Raw genomic sequence first — 18,083 nt, 5'->3', positions numbered from 1 at the left:
AAAGGTGTGAGTTTATTTTGCTGTCCTTTCTTGTTAAATGAAGGAATGAATGAATGAAAGACAAAAAGAAAGAAAGGAAGAAAGAATAAAAGAAAGGAAGGAAGGAAGAAAAAAGCAAAGGTAAAGAAAGGATAGATGTGAAGGAAGGAAAAAAAGAAAGAACTAAAGAAAGAAAGAAGGAAAGGAAGGAAAGAAAGAACAAAAATAAGAAAGAAAGAACGAAAGAAAAAAAGGAAGGAAAGAAAGAAAGAAAGAAAGAAAGAAAGAAAGAAAGAAAGAAAGAAAGAAAGAAAGAAAGAAAGAAAGAAAGAAAGAAAGAAAGAAAGAAAGAAAGAAAGAAAGAAAGAAAGAAAGAAAGAAAGAAAGAAAGAAAGAAAGAAAAAAAAAAGAAGGAAAGAAATGATGCAAGCAATAAAGAAAGAAAAAACAAAAGACAGAAAGTAATGAAAAAAGAAAAAGAAAGAAGCAATAAAACAAGAAAGAAAGGGTAAAAGGAGAGATGGAAAGAAGGAAAAAAGAAAGAATAAAAGAAACGAAGGAAGAAAAAAGTAAAGAAAAAATGTGAAGGAAGGAAAAAAAAAACCAAAGAAGGAAAGGAAGGAAATAAAGAACAAAAGAAAAAAAGAATGAAGGAAAGAAGGAAAGAAATGAAGCAAGCAATATAGAAAGAAAGAACAAAAGACAAAGTAATGAAAGAAAGAAGGAAAGAAGGAATAAAAAAAGAAAGAAAGGGTAAAAGGAGAGATGGAAAGAAGGAAAACAGAAAGAAAGGATTGAAAGAAGGAAGAAATCAAGAAAAGGGAAAATGATAGAAGGAAAAAGGAATGTTGGGAAGGAATAAAGAAGGAAGGAAGCAAGCAAGCAATATAAAAAAAAAAAAAAAAAATGTAAAAGAATAAATGAAAGGAAGAACAAAAAAGAAAGACCAAACTTCAAAGAAAGAAAGGAAAGGAAGCAAGCAGTAAATAAAAGGAAGAAAGAAAAGGTAAAAGGATAGATGGAACAAAGGGGAAAAAGAAAGAACAAAAGACAAAGAAGAAAGGAAAGAATGAAAGAGAGAAAGGGCTTAAAGAAGGAATAAAAACAAGAAAGGGAAAAGAAAGGATGGATGGAATGAGGAAAGAAAGAAAGTAACAAAGAATGAAGGAAAGAAAGGGGAAAAGAAGGAAGGAAATGAAGAAAGAAAGAAGAGATAAATATAGGATGGATGGACTCAAGAATTAAAGTAGAAGGAAATCAAAAAAGAAAGAAAAAGAAAGAGCATTAGAAATAGAGAAAAATATTAACGGGACAGAAAGAATGAAAGTACAAAAGACAAAGAAAAAGGGAAAATTAAAAAAGAAAGACAGTAAAAGAAGAGAGGGAAGAAACAAAGAAAGATTGAAAAGAAAGAAGGAAAGAAAGATTGAAAGAAAACAAAGGAAGAAAGCTAAAACTATCATCATAAATAAATTATCAATTTCTTTTTGGCTCAATTAAAATATACTAGTACTAGCTACTAAAGAAACCAAGTGTATCAACACACACACAAATGCATATGTGGGGCTATCATGTATTCAGACGATATCACTCGAAACCCGATCTCTTTGAACTAAAACAGAAGTGAAATTTTCTCCTTTTACTGCTTACAAATGACAGAGTTACCCCAATTTTGGCAAATTTTTAGGAAATATGGACATTATAAGAGCTTTTCATTAGTGTGAAATGTGAATTTTGACAGTTCTGTGAGAGATTTCTGCCAGAGGTTAGCCAAGCTTCGTTCGTGCAGCCAGTAGGAAATTCACCATGTGGGCTGTGTGGCTGGCTAGCCACGTGTACACTGTATGTTACCCTATCAAAAATTGCATGCGATTCATTCTGTGTGTGTTCTGTGTGTGAATGCCAGAATTTAACGGGAGGAAAATGGTTCGCAATTTGAGTCATGGAATATTTTTCATGTTTATGTTGGACTAGCGAATTTGACCATTTCTGAAAAAGTTACTGGCCCAACAATAGTTTTTATTACTGTTTATGTCGGACCAGTAAATCTTGCTATTTCTGAAAATCTACTGGTCCGACAGTGATTTTTACCGGTCTGGGACCGTCGGACCGGCGCTAGTGTCGAGCCCTGGTATCATGGTGGTGCCCCACCCAAAAGTTTTTTAAATAAAAACTTCCAGGGGCTCCCAATCCCATGTTTTTATCAAATTTGTATATACCTGTATTTTTATGATTGATTGATTGGATTAAATTTTGAATTGAATTGATATTCTCCAAGCAGAGAAGCTTGCAGATGTGTACGTCACAGCACACGTAATGTGTACAAGCCTATACAACAACATGACACAACCACTGTATCAGGATTATTTACCAAATATCAGTTTCATTGACACAGCTACATGTATTGATATATACATTTGAATGTACACTGTAATCCAGATGGTACAAGTACAATGGAATAACACAATACTGAAAAACACAAAGGAGGTGTGACCGGATCTAAGCATTGTGATTGGCTGACTCAGCCTGATACCATACTTCAGCAAGGTCACTCACAGTGCAGATCACCTTAGTCTAAATTGCAGACTCTATTACTATTCAAACCATCATTGCTTTGAAGTTAATTTATATTATTTTTTGTTTGTTTGATGTGGAGGGAAGGGGGGGGGGTGGAATAATTTGTATTTCACTTGAGCCACATTAAAGGAATTCAAGGAAAAATATACATGTAATTCTTTAACTTTTAAGGAATTAAATGAAATAAAGCCTAAAAGTCAAGTCAATTGTGTGTCAGCCAAAATACTGTAGGCCTACTACTTAGGCCGTGTTTATGCTTCCACTTTTCAGGCCAGAATCAGCGTTTCCAAACGTGATTAGTCCAAAACACCGTTGCGTCCATGCTTACTTTCATCTAAACGCTGTTTCAAAACGCCGATCGTAAACTCACAAAAAGGTGCGCTTGTAAACGTCGTTTGACCAGAATCAGGCTTTCTGGGGAAGTATAAACAGAACCACGATCGTAAATGTGTTTAAATGACGTCATTTGGTACATGCTTCCGGTGAGATGAAAATCTGCGGGCAAATACAGTCGCATTGCTCCATGGTCGCATGTTACCTCCACGGAATTACCTCTCATCTCCCTTGTTTTGCATGTGTAGTACTATTACTAGTATTACTCTTCCAATTTGTCATCACGATGAACGTTGAGGGATTTACACCACCCCCCCCCCCTCCACCGGAACATAAGTTATAATGAGGAGACATCGCCAGATGCCCCAGTAGCATAAACAAATTGATATTTTATTATTTACTTAATATTCTTTATTTTTTCTTACTATTATCCTCACCATGTTGGAAATTATATGGCTATATCAAGAAGCTCCATGCAATTACTAAAATATCGGAAATTGTTCGATGTTTATATAACAGTCGACGTACCTTCCGCATAACAACACTCGGAAAAAAAACTTTCTAAAAAGGGCGCGCCCAATTTGACCTCGCTTTCCTGCTCAACGAAAATTACGATGCGAAGCCAGCTGGAGATTGTGATTTCGCCTCTGAAAAGTTCAGCATAAACAGCACTCCCAGAACCACGTTTACGATCGGCGTTTTGAAGCGACGTTTGAAAACGCTGATTCTGTCTTCGCAATGGAAGCATAAACACACCCTTAGTGAATATTGAGGGGGGGGGTTAGTTTCACTGGTAATTACTTGCTGGTTTATTGTGTTTAAAGACATAATCTATTTTAAGGTATGTTTTATGTGTATGGTCTACAATTGAATTCTTTGGCATTGTTAAAAGATAATGGCCACTTTATAATTGTTATTTGCTGAAAAGTTGAATATATGCAGAATTGTAATCACAAAGGCAATAAAATTGAATTTCCCAAATTATTGATGTGAACAAAGATTTAAGCATGTATTATTCTTTCTAGAATACCCAACCTGTTGTGACTGATAAAGTATTAAATTTTGTAACAAATTTCAACCCTTTTCAGGGAATAATTTTTCATTACAAATTTGAATAGCATTTTTAGTCATAAGAGAAAAACTCTCAACTAAGTAATGTACACTCCTATGTAAAAATATGCTGTACAAAAGATTTTATGCATAGCAGTCTTTCAAAAATGTGGAGCAAATTGCGATGCGATACCAGGAAAATTATTCCCTGCTTTTACTATGGATGTAGGTCAACTTGTACATGTATATTGCAGATTTGAAACCAATCTTTCATATAATGGATGTATTTTCATCAATATTAGCACTCATAGATCTGCCCAACCCTTTCTTTGCTGTTCTCCTCTCTTCTATACAGCGCTATGGCTACGGTGGATGGATTCAGCTGAACCATCAGTGCGATGGCCGGGCCAAAATGATGAGAGATGGCAAGCTCTTTAGAGTCATTGAACCTAACTGTTTCAGTGCCGAAGCTAGGATTAGAGATATGGATGCTACAGGTAAGTCAATGAGTGGGACTGTATTGGAGGTTACATTTATATTGGGTAAAACCAGGTAACTTCAGATTAATAAAGAATTTAGTCCGTAGTCCACTCTGCTTCAGTGCCAAAGCTAGGATTAGAGATATGGATGCTACAGGTAAGTCAATGAATGGGACTGTATTGGAGGTTACATGTATATTAGGTAAAACCAGGGTACTTCAGATTAATAAAAAATTTAGTCTGTAGTCCACTCTGCTTCAGTGCCGAAGCTAGGATTAGAGATATGGATGCCACAGGTAAGTCAATGAGTGGGTCTACATGATCATGAGGGTAGGAAAATATATATTTTTTATGGGCAATTTTTTTTTCGCTTTTGGGTAATTGCTAAAGTTTTAAGCTATTTCTTTTAATTCAAGTGGTACTTTTTTGTGCAATGGGCAATTATGCTGTAAAAGCATTCTCATTATTCTACTGAAGTAGAAAATCGATTTCCAATTAATATTTGGTATCTTATCCTGTATCATTTCCCTGAATTACCTGTAAACCTTTGCAAGAGTTCCCATCGTGTTCAGCTACTGGGCCAAGTCAGAAGACAAGACACATTAGACCTTTGTAGGATTCTCAATGATTACCTGGCTAACACTATCAAGATGCATCCCAATCAAGTGTGGTGTTTCCTGCCATTCATGAATGTGATCTATTTGAATTCAAATAATAATTGGCCTCTCATCCTCTCGTCCTGTATCTTTTCTCTTATTAAACCTTCTCAGGAGTGACTGTTCAAGCCCTATCAACAGTTCCAGTCATGTTCAGCTACTGGGCCAAGCCAGAAGACACACTGGACCTCTGTAGGATACTAAACGATGACCTGGCCAACACTATCAAGAAGTACCCCAAGAGATTCGTAGGTCTTGGTACCCTTCCCATGCAGGCTCCGGACCTGGCTGTACAGGAACTCAAGAGGTGTAAAGAGGTATGTGAATATAGACCAGGGCCTGTCTTACGTGGAAGCGTCGTGGTGTAGCGGTTCTGACTCTCACCTTGTAATCAGAGGGTCGTGTGTTTGAATCTCACCATGGCCTAGCGTCCTTTTTGCAAGGCGTCAATCCACAATTTCCCACTCTCCACCCAGGTGTTAAATGGGTACCCGGTAGGATGCGAAAGCCTATGTAGTATGCCCAGCAATTGAGTCTTGGAACTCTTGTTGGAATGCTCCCCAGGGAGTGGAGAAGGTGCATACATTGTATGTGGGCATACATTGTGTGTGGGCATGCAAGGATCCAATGACCGGGGTAACAACATATCTGTAAAGCGCTAAGAGACGTTCCGATGTATTAAGCGCTATATAAATGCGGAATATTATTATTATTACAAAGAGTTTTACATCTACTCTTTACATGTAAGATCTGGGGCCCGTTGCAGAAAGAGTTGCAATCAAATGCAACTAAAAAAAAATCTTGATTTTCAGCCAATGAAGCACTCGTATTCGGGACTTGCGCTTGATATTTTGACTTGCGTTTAAACGCAACTCTTTCTGCTACAGGCCCCAGATCGATGTATGCTATAAAAGTCTCTCAATGTCATATTTCTTCATTCAGGAAATGTATGTACAAAATGTTCCTTGGGAAGCAAGGAGGAGCACACTGATACATGTATGTCTCTAGAGACATGCATGAGTATACATTATGCAAAAAAAAGGGAAGATTTTTAATTTTCGGGGGTTACTTTGCACAACCTACTGGCTAAATCTGCAACATTTGAGAAGCTTAAACATTGCATTAAATGGGAATTTTCCAGGGTTCATTTGAGCATTTCGGATGCAAAATCGCTCCAATCCCCCGTGTACATGTACATACATACATCATTGATGTACTGTCACCATGTACATCATATTTAGAAAACAGTTTGAACCGATACCTGTGTATGCTGTCCAGTCTGATGCTTTGTAATCTAGATTATGGCATTAATTGCTGATTTCAGTAGTTGCAGAAGGAATTGCAATCAAACGCTACTCTAAAATAAAATGTATCATGATTTCGGGCGCTTTAAGGACTTGCGCTTGATTATTTTAGCTGTGATTAAACGCAACTCTATCTGTGATTGGACCCAGATCAATCTCAACACTTTGTTTGAAGAGGCACAGGGCTCCATAACACAAAGCATACCAATTGAGTGTAGAAGTTATCTTCAAATATTTGATTGCATTGACCACTATGTACAACAATTATTATGAAAAAGTCTGGTATAATTATACATGTATCAATACAAACACTAGGTGGTAATTTATTTGATTCTTTTTCCTACTGACTTGGAGATCGTCACCACAGCTCACGTAAGTCATAATACCATGTTTAATATTTTTTCTTTAGGAACTTGGATTCCCAGGTATCCAGATTGGTTCACACATCAACCAATGGAATCTAGATGCACCTGAACTACAACCAGTATTTGCAGTGAGTTTGTTGGATTGAATTGATTTCTGTGTAAAAAAAAAAATGATACATAGACACATTATATAAACAATTTTCATTCAAAATCCAAGAAAAAATTATGGGAATAATAACTTCTTTTAGTAATAAACAATTACAATTTTGAATGCAGTAAATGTCATGAGCAGGGCGCTTGATGTTGGTGGTGGCCTCAAGGGAAGTTGTTTTTTCTATCCAATTATTTTGGAAGCAAATCACCCTCTTGGATTTAGTCTCATAAACTCAGTACTTATTTTGAATGTTGGGGTGAAGGGGTGTGTACATATCAGGGAAAAATTTTCCTGGTATCGCATCGCAATTTGCTCCACATTTTTGAAATACTGCTATGCATAAAGTCTTTTGTATAGCATATTTTTACATAGGACTGTACAGTACATTACTTAGTTGAGAGTTTTTTTCTTATGACCAAGAATGCTATTCAAATTTGTAAAGCAAAATTATTCCCTGCATATACATTAAATTTGCTGTATTTTTAAAAATGAAATTGTTTTTATATGCAAAAATGTGTTTTCCATTAATTTCTTTGAATAACGTATTCTTCCTGATTTCCAGGGCATTTTACCGCTATCTGTATCGCAGAAAACTGGGGACGATACCCTAGATATGGTTGATAATGGTTCCCACATTGAAGCTCCTCTAGACGAAAACTCTTGCAAAGGACAGTTTCCTTCTCTGTTTGAATATCAGGAATGGAATATTATCACTAGATAGGCTCATTAGCAGCCTGAACTTTGAAGTGCAAAGTGGTCTGGATTGGGAAGTTCAAGTACAAATTAAATACTTTAGCTTATCTTTCCAGTAATTAATGGTTGGCTTTAATCTGATGATATCTGCTCTGAAGTAATCGACATATTCATATTAAACAATCTTGCATCAGTATTATCTGAATTGTACCCAGGGGTGGATCCAGGATTTTCAAAAAATGGGGGGGGGGGGTGATTTTTGTACAGAAAAAAAATTAACAACCCCCCCCCCAAAAAAAAAAGATGAATTATGTCAGGAAAAAATTTGACAAGCAAAAAAAAAAGGGATTCACTGCAAAAAGCAAGATGGAGGTCATTTTGTTCCAGGAAAAATTTGACAAGCAAAAAATAAAAAAGAGTATGAATGACATAATCCCTGTACAAATATTTGCTATGACCTTAAAAAAAGGGGCGGGGGGGGGGGGGGGGGGGGCCAGATGTGCCCCTACCTGGATCTGACACTGACTGTACCTGTATAAGAGTGCATCCTCAAAACACTAGAAATTATCATATCAGGAGAGAAAATGCCAGTATCAATGGCTTTAATGATATATTTTAGTCATGTGTATCTAAAATTCATTGTAGGTCTGTCACTTTTAGTCAACACGTGTCGGAAATTTGACACCACTGGGAGGAGAAGAATTTTGTTTACTTTATGAAAATATTATATAATTCTTCAAGGAACAAGGATGAACTAAAATGATAAAAATTTGGTATTTTATTCAAGGGCGGAAATCTCTCCCCAAAGGGAGGGGGACCAGGGGTTTGAAAATTTGGCCCCCAAAAAAGATTATCACCCCAAATGTAAGGTCATTTCGACCAAAATAAATTAAAAAAAAAAATATATATATATTAATAAATAAATTTGACAAGCAAAAAAAAAGGGTAATCATTCAAAAAGTAAGGACATTTCGACCAAAATACATGTTTTATTTAGATTTTGAATGATGTATTTCTTTCCATCATAAAAGACCCAAAATAGTAGGGGGGACATTTGATATAGTGTCCCCCTTACTATTTTGGGTAGGGGGCACGTGTCCCCCCTGGGATTTCCGCCCATGCTTTAATTCAGACTTTGAATCGCCCAACCTGATATACACTCAGCAAGCAGCCTTGACATGCACTTGAATCAACAACCATTTAACTGCTAGATGTACATATGTCAAAATTTTGTGCATGCCTCTAAATATTGATTGAGGAAGGTAATTGTGACATCACAATAGAATTTCACCATTACATCACATATATAGAACTAAACCATTCTGAATTTGGAGGAGAAAATATGAATTTTGACTATTTTTAGCTCTTGTTTCGATATGGTTTTCCTATTCGTCTTGGTAACTTTACTGTACAACCCTATGGAAATATTGTTTTCCCCCTATTTTGTGAGCTAAATCATCCCTGTTCTCTAGTTACTTAGTACTTGGATTGGGAGGTCTGGAGAGCATTTCATTAACATTTTTGTCCGACAAGTTGTCAGATCTGACAACTTTCCTTGATTTTGATTTGCTGAGAAGCACAGTTCCTATAATGGTAATCGCCGGATAAAACATGACTTTTTGGATAAAACGTCCGACAAGTCCTTTCATGAAACGTTCCTCAGGAGAGCATTTCATCAAAGTTTTTGTCCGACAAGTTCCTTGATTTTGATTGGCTGAGAAGCACAGTTCGTATTATAGAAACTGCAAGATAAAACAGGACTTGTTGGATAACACGTCCGACGTGTCCTGTCACGAAACGCTCCCCTTCATACAGGAAATCACAAGTATCTCTTGCTTTTGTACACAGGCTGCAGAGGAGGTAGGGATGTCTCTGTTCATCCACCCTTGGGACATGGAGCTAGGGGGCCGCATGGCCAAGTACTGGCTCCCGTGGCTTGTTGGGATGCCCGGAGAGACTGCCACGGCCATGTGCTCCATGATCTTTGGAGGGGTCCTGGAGAAGTTCCCTAAACTCAAGGTCTGCTTCGCCCACGGAGGTAAGTCATTCCAGCTGAACAGCCAGCAGACAGGATTAATAATGAATAACAATAATGATGATTGCATTTATATAGTGCCTTTTCCGGATGATTAGGCATGAGCAAGTTAACAATTTGTCATACAGCTGGGTTTTCAGATTCCTTTTGTCCAGATCAAGTGAGGTATTAATATTTTATGAACTTGGAGGGAGTTTGGGGTGATTTATTGGCATTAATCATAATGAGTTGGACATCATCATATTGATTGTGTTGCTTAGTGATACCATTTATAATGGATTCTAATTCTCCCATGCGATTTGGGTAGAAAGCCCCCTAGCACCACAAACAGAAGGCGAGAAAGCCAGACATGCAATACAGGAGAATATTCATTTCATTATTTTTTCCTTAACCCTTACAGGTACGATGTATCTGGTTGGGGACACTTTTGCAGTTTTTCCTTGTCCTCAATGCTAACAAATCACACATGGTGTATAAATAGCAAAATAAAAAGGTAATTTAAAAAAATTGTGACTATTTCCAGTGCAGTACATTTGTATGTGATGTTGTTTTGGAAAAGTAGTCATTAAAGTTGAGCTAATCACCCCACACTCTGAAAGGGTAACATGATGAATACAACAAACTCACTGCTTGGAAACTCAAATTGGCAACTTTTCTTTAAGATGTTGCTAAATTATAATCATTTATTGTTATCATCATTTGGACTCTCAATCATCATTTCTCTTCCCCCCCCCTATAGGTGGCGCCTTTCCCTTCACCATCGGTCGCATCGAGCACGGCTTCAACGTCAGGCCTGACCTCTGTGCCGTAGAGAACAACGTCAACCCGAGGAAATACATCGGTCAGATCTACACCGACTCCCTGGTGCATGATGAAAGGGCACTCAAGTACTTGGTGGAAACGATAGGAGAGGTAGGATCTGAGGGGCATTTCTTGAAAAGTTTTGTCAGTGATTTTCAATGACTAATTTGTTCTCAGCCAATCAGATGCAAGGGTTAGCGGTAGCTTATAACATAAGTCAATGAAATTCACTGACAATTTCCACCCTTTCACATGGTGAAAAATTGGTAATTTGAATGATGATGATTGTTTTAAAATAAGGCTAATGACAAATTTTTAGCACGTGTGAAACCAAACTAGAATCACGAATTCAAATTCTACTCCTGAGGTGAATTCCGATTAAGTTTCCCTCCAATTACGGTATGTGTGAAAGGCTTGACCTCCAAAACATATTTTTGGGGGCGGAGCTTACGTGTCCTTTCAAGCACTTCATTAAATATTGCAATTGTCATGCACTCATCGTATCAATGCAGTTCTTTGATTGACAAGTCACCAAGGACACATACCGCCTTCGCTCGGGATTTCAAATTCAAATTACAGTTTTTGAATGAATGTGTGAAGGGTCCGCTGAATCTAAAGACGAATTGCAATCATCAATGCAATGATGATTCAATATTCACATGTAAAAGGCCCCTTGTTTCATGAAATGCTTCCCTGGAAATATCACTCCTTTGCCAGTATTCTGAACATCAGTGACCTTAAAAAAAAAATCCCATGAAGAAAAGGCCATCCAATGTATTTTATTTGGTGAATGATCATTATTCATGAGACTGCAATACAACAGAGTAATGCACAGCAAATTTTGTGCATATCCCTATGAGGGATTTGTCAGATTTTAGCTCAGTCCAATGTGTTTTTAATGCACTGCTAAATAAGCCCTCACATGAATATCCATGAAATAGCTTCTAGTGCTTGTTTGCATGCTTGAGTACCCACCTTGGTTCCACTGCCTGTGGCATTTTTATTTCATGCAGTGGATCTGTGTGTTTAGTGCCCTGCTGTGGGTGCCCAAGGAGGCGCACAGGGTATATTTGTATATTTATATTTACATGTACATATCATTCCCTGTTTCTGCTGTACTTATATATGTGATTTGTGATATACTTCTTCCCATGCACCTTTTCCTTTCACTGTATGAAGAGTCTGACGTCGAATTGTGTTTTTTTTTTTATAGTAAATTACATGACAATGAATGAATTGAATAGATGATATTTCTCTTTCTTTCTCTTGTTTCAGAATCGAGTCTTATTAGGGAGTGACTACCCATTTCCACTCGGCGAGCACCATCCTGGTAAACTCATTGATTCAGTAGAAAGCTTCAGTGATGAGCTGAAGGTGAGAACATAGTACACAACCAGTGGCAGATCCAGGGGGGGGGGGCACATCCAGCCCACCCCCCTCCCTTTTGAGAGACAGAGTTAATATTTTTAATGTAAATTTTTCCTTCAAACACAAGTGTCCCCCATTTTGAGAGTGACAGGAAATATTTTTAATGGGAATATGTCATTCATACACATATGAGGACCTTTTTTATGGCCCCCCCCCCCTTTGGAAAATCCTGGATCCGCCCCTGTACCCATTGCAGAAATCATTTATGTTAGCTCCAAATTTTTTTGTCAATTTGTGTTGTACTTTTCCATGTAATGTATTTTACAATGAGATTTTGTAATTAAATTAAATAGGCTATTATATTGTATGGCTCAGTATGGAAACTGATAATCAGTGTTTCTTATATCCTATGAGTGTAATATCATGATTCATGCAATATCGGCTGAAACAAGTGGATTATTTTGGTATCCCATGAAGGAAAGCCATCCACTGATAAATCAACTTTGATTATCATTATTCATTAGACTCTTTAGTACGGCACAATATTGCACAGCAAGTTTTGTACGTAAGCACATGGGATTTGTAAGATCTAGGAAAAAGCAACCAAAAAAAAGGGGAATTTTTAGATAGGTTCTGTAGCATATTTTCCTTTCAAATGGGAGACAAGTTTGGTGGTGGCTATTAAAGAAGGGTTCGACTGTTTTTTAAAATCTGGATTGGCTGTTGAAGGAGAGAGTGATTTTGTCATAATGAATGTTTGAAAGTACAGTCATACCTGCTTTATTGACACCTGAAAAAAAGAACAACCTGTTTGTAAGGACCAGTTTTGATTTCCCTTGAACTGTATTCCCCATTGAAACATCTATTGAATGAACCTGTCTATAAAAGCACATGCTCATAAATACCACTTTCCCTGTCTCCCTTTTGTGGTCTTTTATAGCAAGATTTGACTAATATTTTTAAGTCTTGAGGGTAGTAGGATTGTATATGAGGAAAGAACTTCTCTAGTTACATGTCTTCCTCTCATTCACAAAGTTGTCTTTCATTTATTCTCCTAAGGATTCCCTGTTGGCCGGCAACGCTCTGGAATTCCTTGGCCTGAACCGGTCCCAGTATGAACCAGATCCTTCACTCCTGCCTTCCCAGTCCAAGTGCGGTCCTCAGAAACACAAAGTCAAGTGCTCTTCCAGTGGCGATACGGGTGTTGAAAATGGCACGAAAAGAATCAAACTTGCCGAAGAAGAGACACACTGACATTCAGTACCTGTAGTAATATTTTAATGGCATGTGTAATTCGGAGGGAGCCCTCAGAGATGCCTTCTGGATTCTTGTGCAGCTACAGAAATACTCGGCACTCTGGCCCTGTCATGGAAGGCAAGGTTAAAGACATAGCCATGGAAGAGGTACACCAGAGTGTAGTCCCACTGGTTTATTTCAATGTTTGTCCCAGATGATAGCAAGATGGACATCCCTGATGGGTGCATTCTTATTCTTACTATTATGACCCTCAGAATTGTCAAATGCTCTTCATACAATCACGAAACAATTCATTCATGAAGCGCTTTTACGCATTTTCATTGGGTTTTAATAGAGAGCTTTACACAGATATAACCAGCCTAAGCTGTTGATCGGACAATTAAAAAAGAGCGTTATGCAGATTCTTAGGAAAGACCTATGGAGGTAATGGTTGGACACGCTGATGGGATATCATACCCCAGGCCAAGTCCTGGAGCCATAAGAGTGTTATTTTGCTACATACTGAAATTAAGCACACTTCAAAGTATCATATGTTTCTTATCTTACAAAAGATTTTGAGGGTGATGATTATTTGCTAAGAAAGCATGAATGTTTGTATTAAAGCAAGCAACCAGAGGACAGACGGCATAAGATCCTCTTCTGATGGACCTGGTAATGAGGATTAATTCCTATACCTAAGGACACTTGTGCGCCAAGAGGAATTCGAACCTGGGTGACTGGAATCTGAAACCCCTGTAATATTGACTGAGCTATTATGCCTCCTGTTTTATGTTTTTTTTTTTTTTTTTAAATTTTCACTTCTTCAAATCAAGTTGTTGGGGGCAGACTAGGCCTTTGAAACTTATTAACCCATTGGTCCATGATCCCAAGATATCTCGTGTTACTGCCTATAAAAAAAGGCCCCTGTAACATAAAGCTTAGTGATTGATTTTACGGTAGATTTTTACAATTGATCATACATAATAATCAATGCAATCAATTGTAGAAATAAGCACCATGATCAGTCGTTGAGGTTTTTGATACAGGGCCCGGATGTCTGACAGTTTAATAAAAACAGACTAATATAAAGAGAAACATGGTTTGGCGTAAATCTACCAAAGAATGACATTGTTATTTTGGGGAGGTGATCTTATATACATGCAGCGCCTCATTTGTCATGTAATATGAATTGATTTGTTTCAATGAATTATATGTACTATTTTCTACAAAAAGTTGACAAATATAACATCAATGTTTATATATTCATTGCATTATCGGACACGTGTCATACCTGCTTCTATAAAGGAAAAAAAACACAGTTGGGATGAACCTGCTCACATGCAACAACACAAAGAATATTTGATATTTCATAAATTTGTTATTCTTTCTTTGATGGATTTAAGCCAATCCATTTTATTCCAATCCATTTTCAAGCCTGATTATTATGTTCCTCTCACTTCCTGTTTTTATTTAAACCATTACCAAATTGATGTCAGAGTCAACTTCTGTTGAAATGATATTCCATAATACCTCCTGGGGCTTGTATATCTAGCAGTATTTCCAAGAATAGTGTATGCCTTACTGTACAAGTTACATATGAATGTGTATAAAATTTCAAATTCCTAAGTGTATATAATGACCTTTTCCAGTTTGAGTGCTTAGCACTGTCTAGCCAATTTTTTTTGTGTTATCCACTGTTTTTATTCTTATTGTTTCTTTAACCTGAAATAGTAGTGTATGGTATGTATTTTTTAAGAGTAAGATGTTTTGCTCAATCCGCTGTCAACTAAATTCTGTAATAATATTGGTCCCATGACATAAATCTTACGATTGATTTTTTTGTGATTGATTGTGCATTGTAGTCAATGCAATCAATCATAAATATTGTTTAGAAATCATTCTCAAAGCTGTGTGTTACCGAGCCCTGAAATGACCTCTTCTACTCACAGATTTTGAAACTTGAAGAAATCATTTTGTTTACTAAAATCAGTCATTCACGAAGTGAGAGAGGTGTCTCATAATTAAATACATTTTCTTTTTCTCTTTCTTTTCTTCTTTTTTGGAGGTGTGAATACCCCCATCTCAATATCATGGGATTCGCCATTTGTAAACAGTAGACTGCTCTGGTAGCTTACTCGAATGCTAACAAAATACATTTTCACTATGGGTACCAACTAATAAATTATTCCTATCACCCTTTCATTTGCTTTTTTACAATCAATGAGGCTTCGAGGATCAAGAATAATTGTGCGTTGCTTGGTCGGGCAATGATATGAGATTTTTATGTCAGTAGAGAATGAAGTTTTATTTGCATTGGAATGGCATTTATCTTCACATACTTGGACTGTATCTACGAACTTGCTTATTCTGAAAAGCTATGTATGGGGATCATTGGGAGAATTTCACTAAGCATCTTGTCAGGGATTTTCACAGAAAAATTCATCCTTAACCAATCGGTTCTAAGGATTTTAGTAGCTTTTAATAGTTTAAAGTGAAAATCACTGACAGATTTATTTATGGAATACTCCTGTGGTAATAGTTGGCAACAGGCTACTAGTCATTGGATTAATACTGCATACAGAATGATATATATTTGTGTTTTACTTGCATAATTTGTACAAGAATAATACATTGTATCAGGTACAAATCATAGATGTGGAAGGATATTCACTATAGATGAATTTCAAATTGAAATTATGTCTTGTAAATACATATACTTCAAATTATGTGTGCAGGGAGAGTCACGGTATACATGTATTAATAGTCGTACACAGAGCAGTATATTTCCTTGTAGAGGAAATTTCTTGTTTAAAATTCATAACCGTGCTCAAAATTGAAATGCCTGTATATAAATGTTTATTTTTGTATTTCTGTTTTAATGAAATTGTTACTCTGTAATGCAATTGTCATATGTTCATAAAGTGAGTTATTGATTTGTTATGGGTCTTTTTTTTTCTTTGTTCACCTGTTCAGCATTTTATAATGCAAATTATAACATGCTCATTTGTTTAATCATGGACCTATGAAGAGATGGACTATCAACGCGAGCATTTCTTTGGTCCAATGATAGTCACCGTCGCTTGGTTATGCACATCTTAATGAGAACATACAGGTGTTGTAACAATAGCAATTACCATGACTACCAAGGCGTATCTGATTACCAAAAGACGGAACAGTTACCCGGTCTTGATTTTTGTTGGCTGATACCCTGTTTTAGCATGAGCCTTTCAGTCAACATGCTTCATATTTGGAGCGGCAAACTTGAGAAGCAGACGATCTTTATGATATAAAATATGATATCATAGATCCGCTAACTACCGCTAACACATAAGGACCTCAATAACATTGAGAGATACACGATCTATATATGTTATGTACCACGTATATCTGGAATATTATGGAGAAACTTGGGAAAATTAAATTTCAAATGGTGAACAATCAATCACAGTATTGCCTTTATATCAAAATATGCAGACATTTCTCCCAAATAAAACATATGGAACTAAGATTATTAAAGGTATAAAAGAACTGCACATCGATTTTCCATGATTTAAGTGATTTGTTGTCTATTGCGCATATAATTTGTGAAATATAAATGTCCAGTCACGAACTGCTTCCGTCCCTTCTCACGGTGACGATCATTGAACCAAAGAAGACTAGTATGAAGAGAATGTTATTCAGAGGACAATTACAGTCACCTGTTAGTGAATTCATTAGGTAAGCGATGAATGTCCATCTCTTCATAGGTCCATGGTTTAATACACCAATCTTGATCAGGGTATCGATACAATTTGCTTAACCTCGCCTCCCCCCTAAAAATCACCCTTGACAATTAATTGAAGTGCAGACACATGGCCCTGTGGCAAATTTACAAACCCTCAGACAGGATTAATACATTGGCCACAATTTAGACACTATTCAAGGCTTGCATGTGCTTTCTGTAGATTTTTTTTAAAGTGATTAATTATTATTATTATTTTATTTTTTTTTTGGGGGGAGGTGATTTTCCAACAATTTTATTCAGCTTGGGCACCCCCTTTCTAGTTTGTCTTGTTTTATACCATTCTGTTAACATAATTTATCTGGGGTCTGATTTATGATTTACGCAATCTATCTCAGTGTTAGAAATCAGTGATACACTTGCCAATTTTATTTTTAATTATTATGAAATCAATTGTCCTTTTCAATCACCCATTAGGCATACACAATCAATTCTCTCTTACGTATAAAACTGCCTAATTATGGTTGATACGGAGGTTAATAAAATATGTTATTTTACATAATAAAGTCAGATTGTTTTGGTAATGACGGTCAGATAAGGATAAAGATGATGATGATGATGGTGATGAAATGAAGATGATAGTAATGATGAAAGTGATGATGATGATGGCAATGAAATTAAGATGATATTAATGATGAAAGCAACAAAGTGATGATGATGGCAACGGCGATGGTATTGGTGGTAGTGGGAATGCTGATGGTTGTGATGGTGATGATGCTGCTGATGAAGATGGTTGTGGTGGTGATGGTGATCATGATAATGAGAACTTTTTGATGAATCGTCACTAAGGTACTATACACCATTGTTGTAAAGAACATATATGTAAGGGAAAAGTTCTTGCGAGAAAAGATGATTGTTTTCTCTTGATTGGAAGATCTGTTCATATATGTGATACTGCTTTGATGATGATAATGATTTGTAAACAAGTGCACACCTAGTTGCAAATAATGCATTATTAAAGCATTTCCATTTATTTGAATGCAGGATGAAGAGCATTGTCAATTAAATGCCTTGCTCATGAGCAAACGTGCTGCGGCCTGGGATCGAACCCTGGGCTCTCCATGTATAGCTAGGCCCCTTAGACCACTCGGCCGCGGCACCTCCACATGATGATGAAATGAAGATAATGATAAATAAAGATCATCAGTGTGGTGGTGGTGATGATGATGGTGATGATGATGATGGTGATGATGGTGATGATGATAGTGATGATGATGGTGATGATGATGATGTTGGTGATGACTGTTAGGCCTGAATTGATTATCATGAGTG

At 36.7% G+C, this 18,083-nt stretch overlaps 1 protein-coding gene across 4 annotated transcripts; it reads left to right on the top strand.

Annotated features, from left to right (window-relative positions):
- Positions 1 to 1,521: 1,521 nt before the first annotated feature.
- LOC129274194 (2-amino-3-carboxymuconate-6-semialdehyde decarboxylase-like) lies at positions 1,522 to 17,317 on the top strand. Of its 4 annotated transcripts, none has more exons than XM_064108970.1 (8): positions 1,522 to 1,821; positions 4,295 to 4,436; positions 5,189 to 5,391; positions 6,788 to 6,871; positions 9,439 to 9,628; positions 10,365 to 10,537; positions 11,702 to 11,800; positions 12,854 to 17,317. In XM_064108970.1, exons 1-8 carry the CDS (start codon positions 1,786 to 1,788, stop codon positions 13,046 to 13,048), a joined length of 1,122 nt encoding a protein of 373 aa, XP_063965040.1. In that variant the 5' UTR covers positions 1,522 to 1,785; the 3' UTR covers positions 13,049 to 17,317. The 4 variants fall into 4 exon arrangements, 3 of the variants coding, with proteins under 3 accessions (XP_063965040.1, XP_063965041.1, XP_054767009.2); XR_010295565.1 differs by lacking the exons at positions 1,522 to 1,821; positions 4,295 to 4,436 and adding an exon at positions 4,676 to 4,714 and having other exon boundaries at positions 12,854 to 16,036; positions 16,777 to 17,317; XM_064108971.1 differs by lacking the exons at positions 1,522 to 1,821; positions 4,295 to 4,436 and adding an exon at positions 4,552 to 4,575.
- The last annotated feature ends 766 nt before the right edge of the window (positions 17,318 to 18,083 follow it).

Source organism: Lytechinus pictus, chromosome 13 (genome assembly GCF_037042905.1).
Source record: "Lytechinus pictus isolate F3 Inbred chromosome 13, Lp3.0, whole genome shotgun sequence".
NCBI classification, from domain to species: domain Eukaryota; kingdom Metazoa; phylum Echinodermata; class Echinoidea; order Temnopleuroida; family Toxopneustidae; genus Lytechinus; species Lytechinus pictus.
The sequence above is the reverse complement of the archived record's forward strand: the minus strand, read 5'-3'. Positions and strand labels throughout refer to the sequence as shown.

Excerpts from the sequence above, each read along its gene's own strand:
- LOC129274194 (XM_064108970.1), top strand. The coding sequence starts at position 1,786 with ATGTGGGCTGTGTGGCTGGCTAGCCACGTGTACACT. Across the intron at positions 6,872-9,438 it reads AACTACAACCAGTATTTGCA|GCTGCAGAGGAGGTAGGGAT; the intron begins GTGAGTTTGTTG and ends TTTTGTACACAG. Across the intron at positions 11,801-12,853 it reads GCTTCAGTGATGAGCTGAAG|GATTCCCTGTTGGCCGGCAA; the intron begins GTGAGAACATAG and ends TATTCTCCTAAG.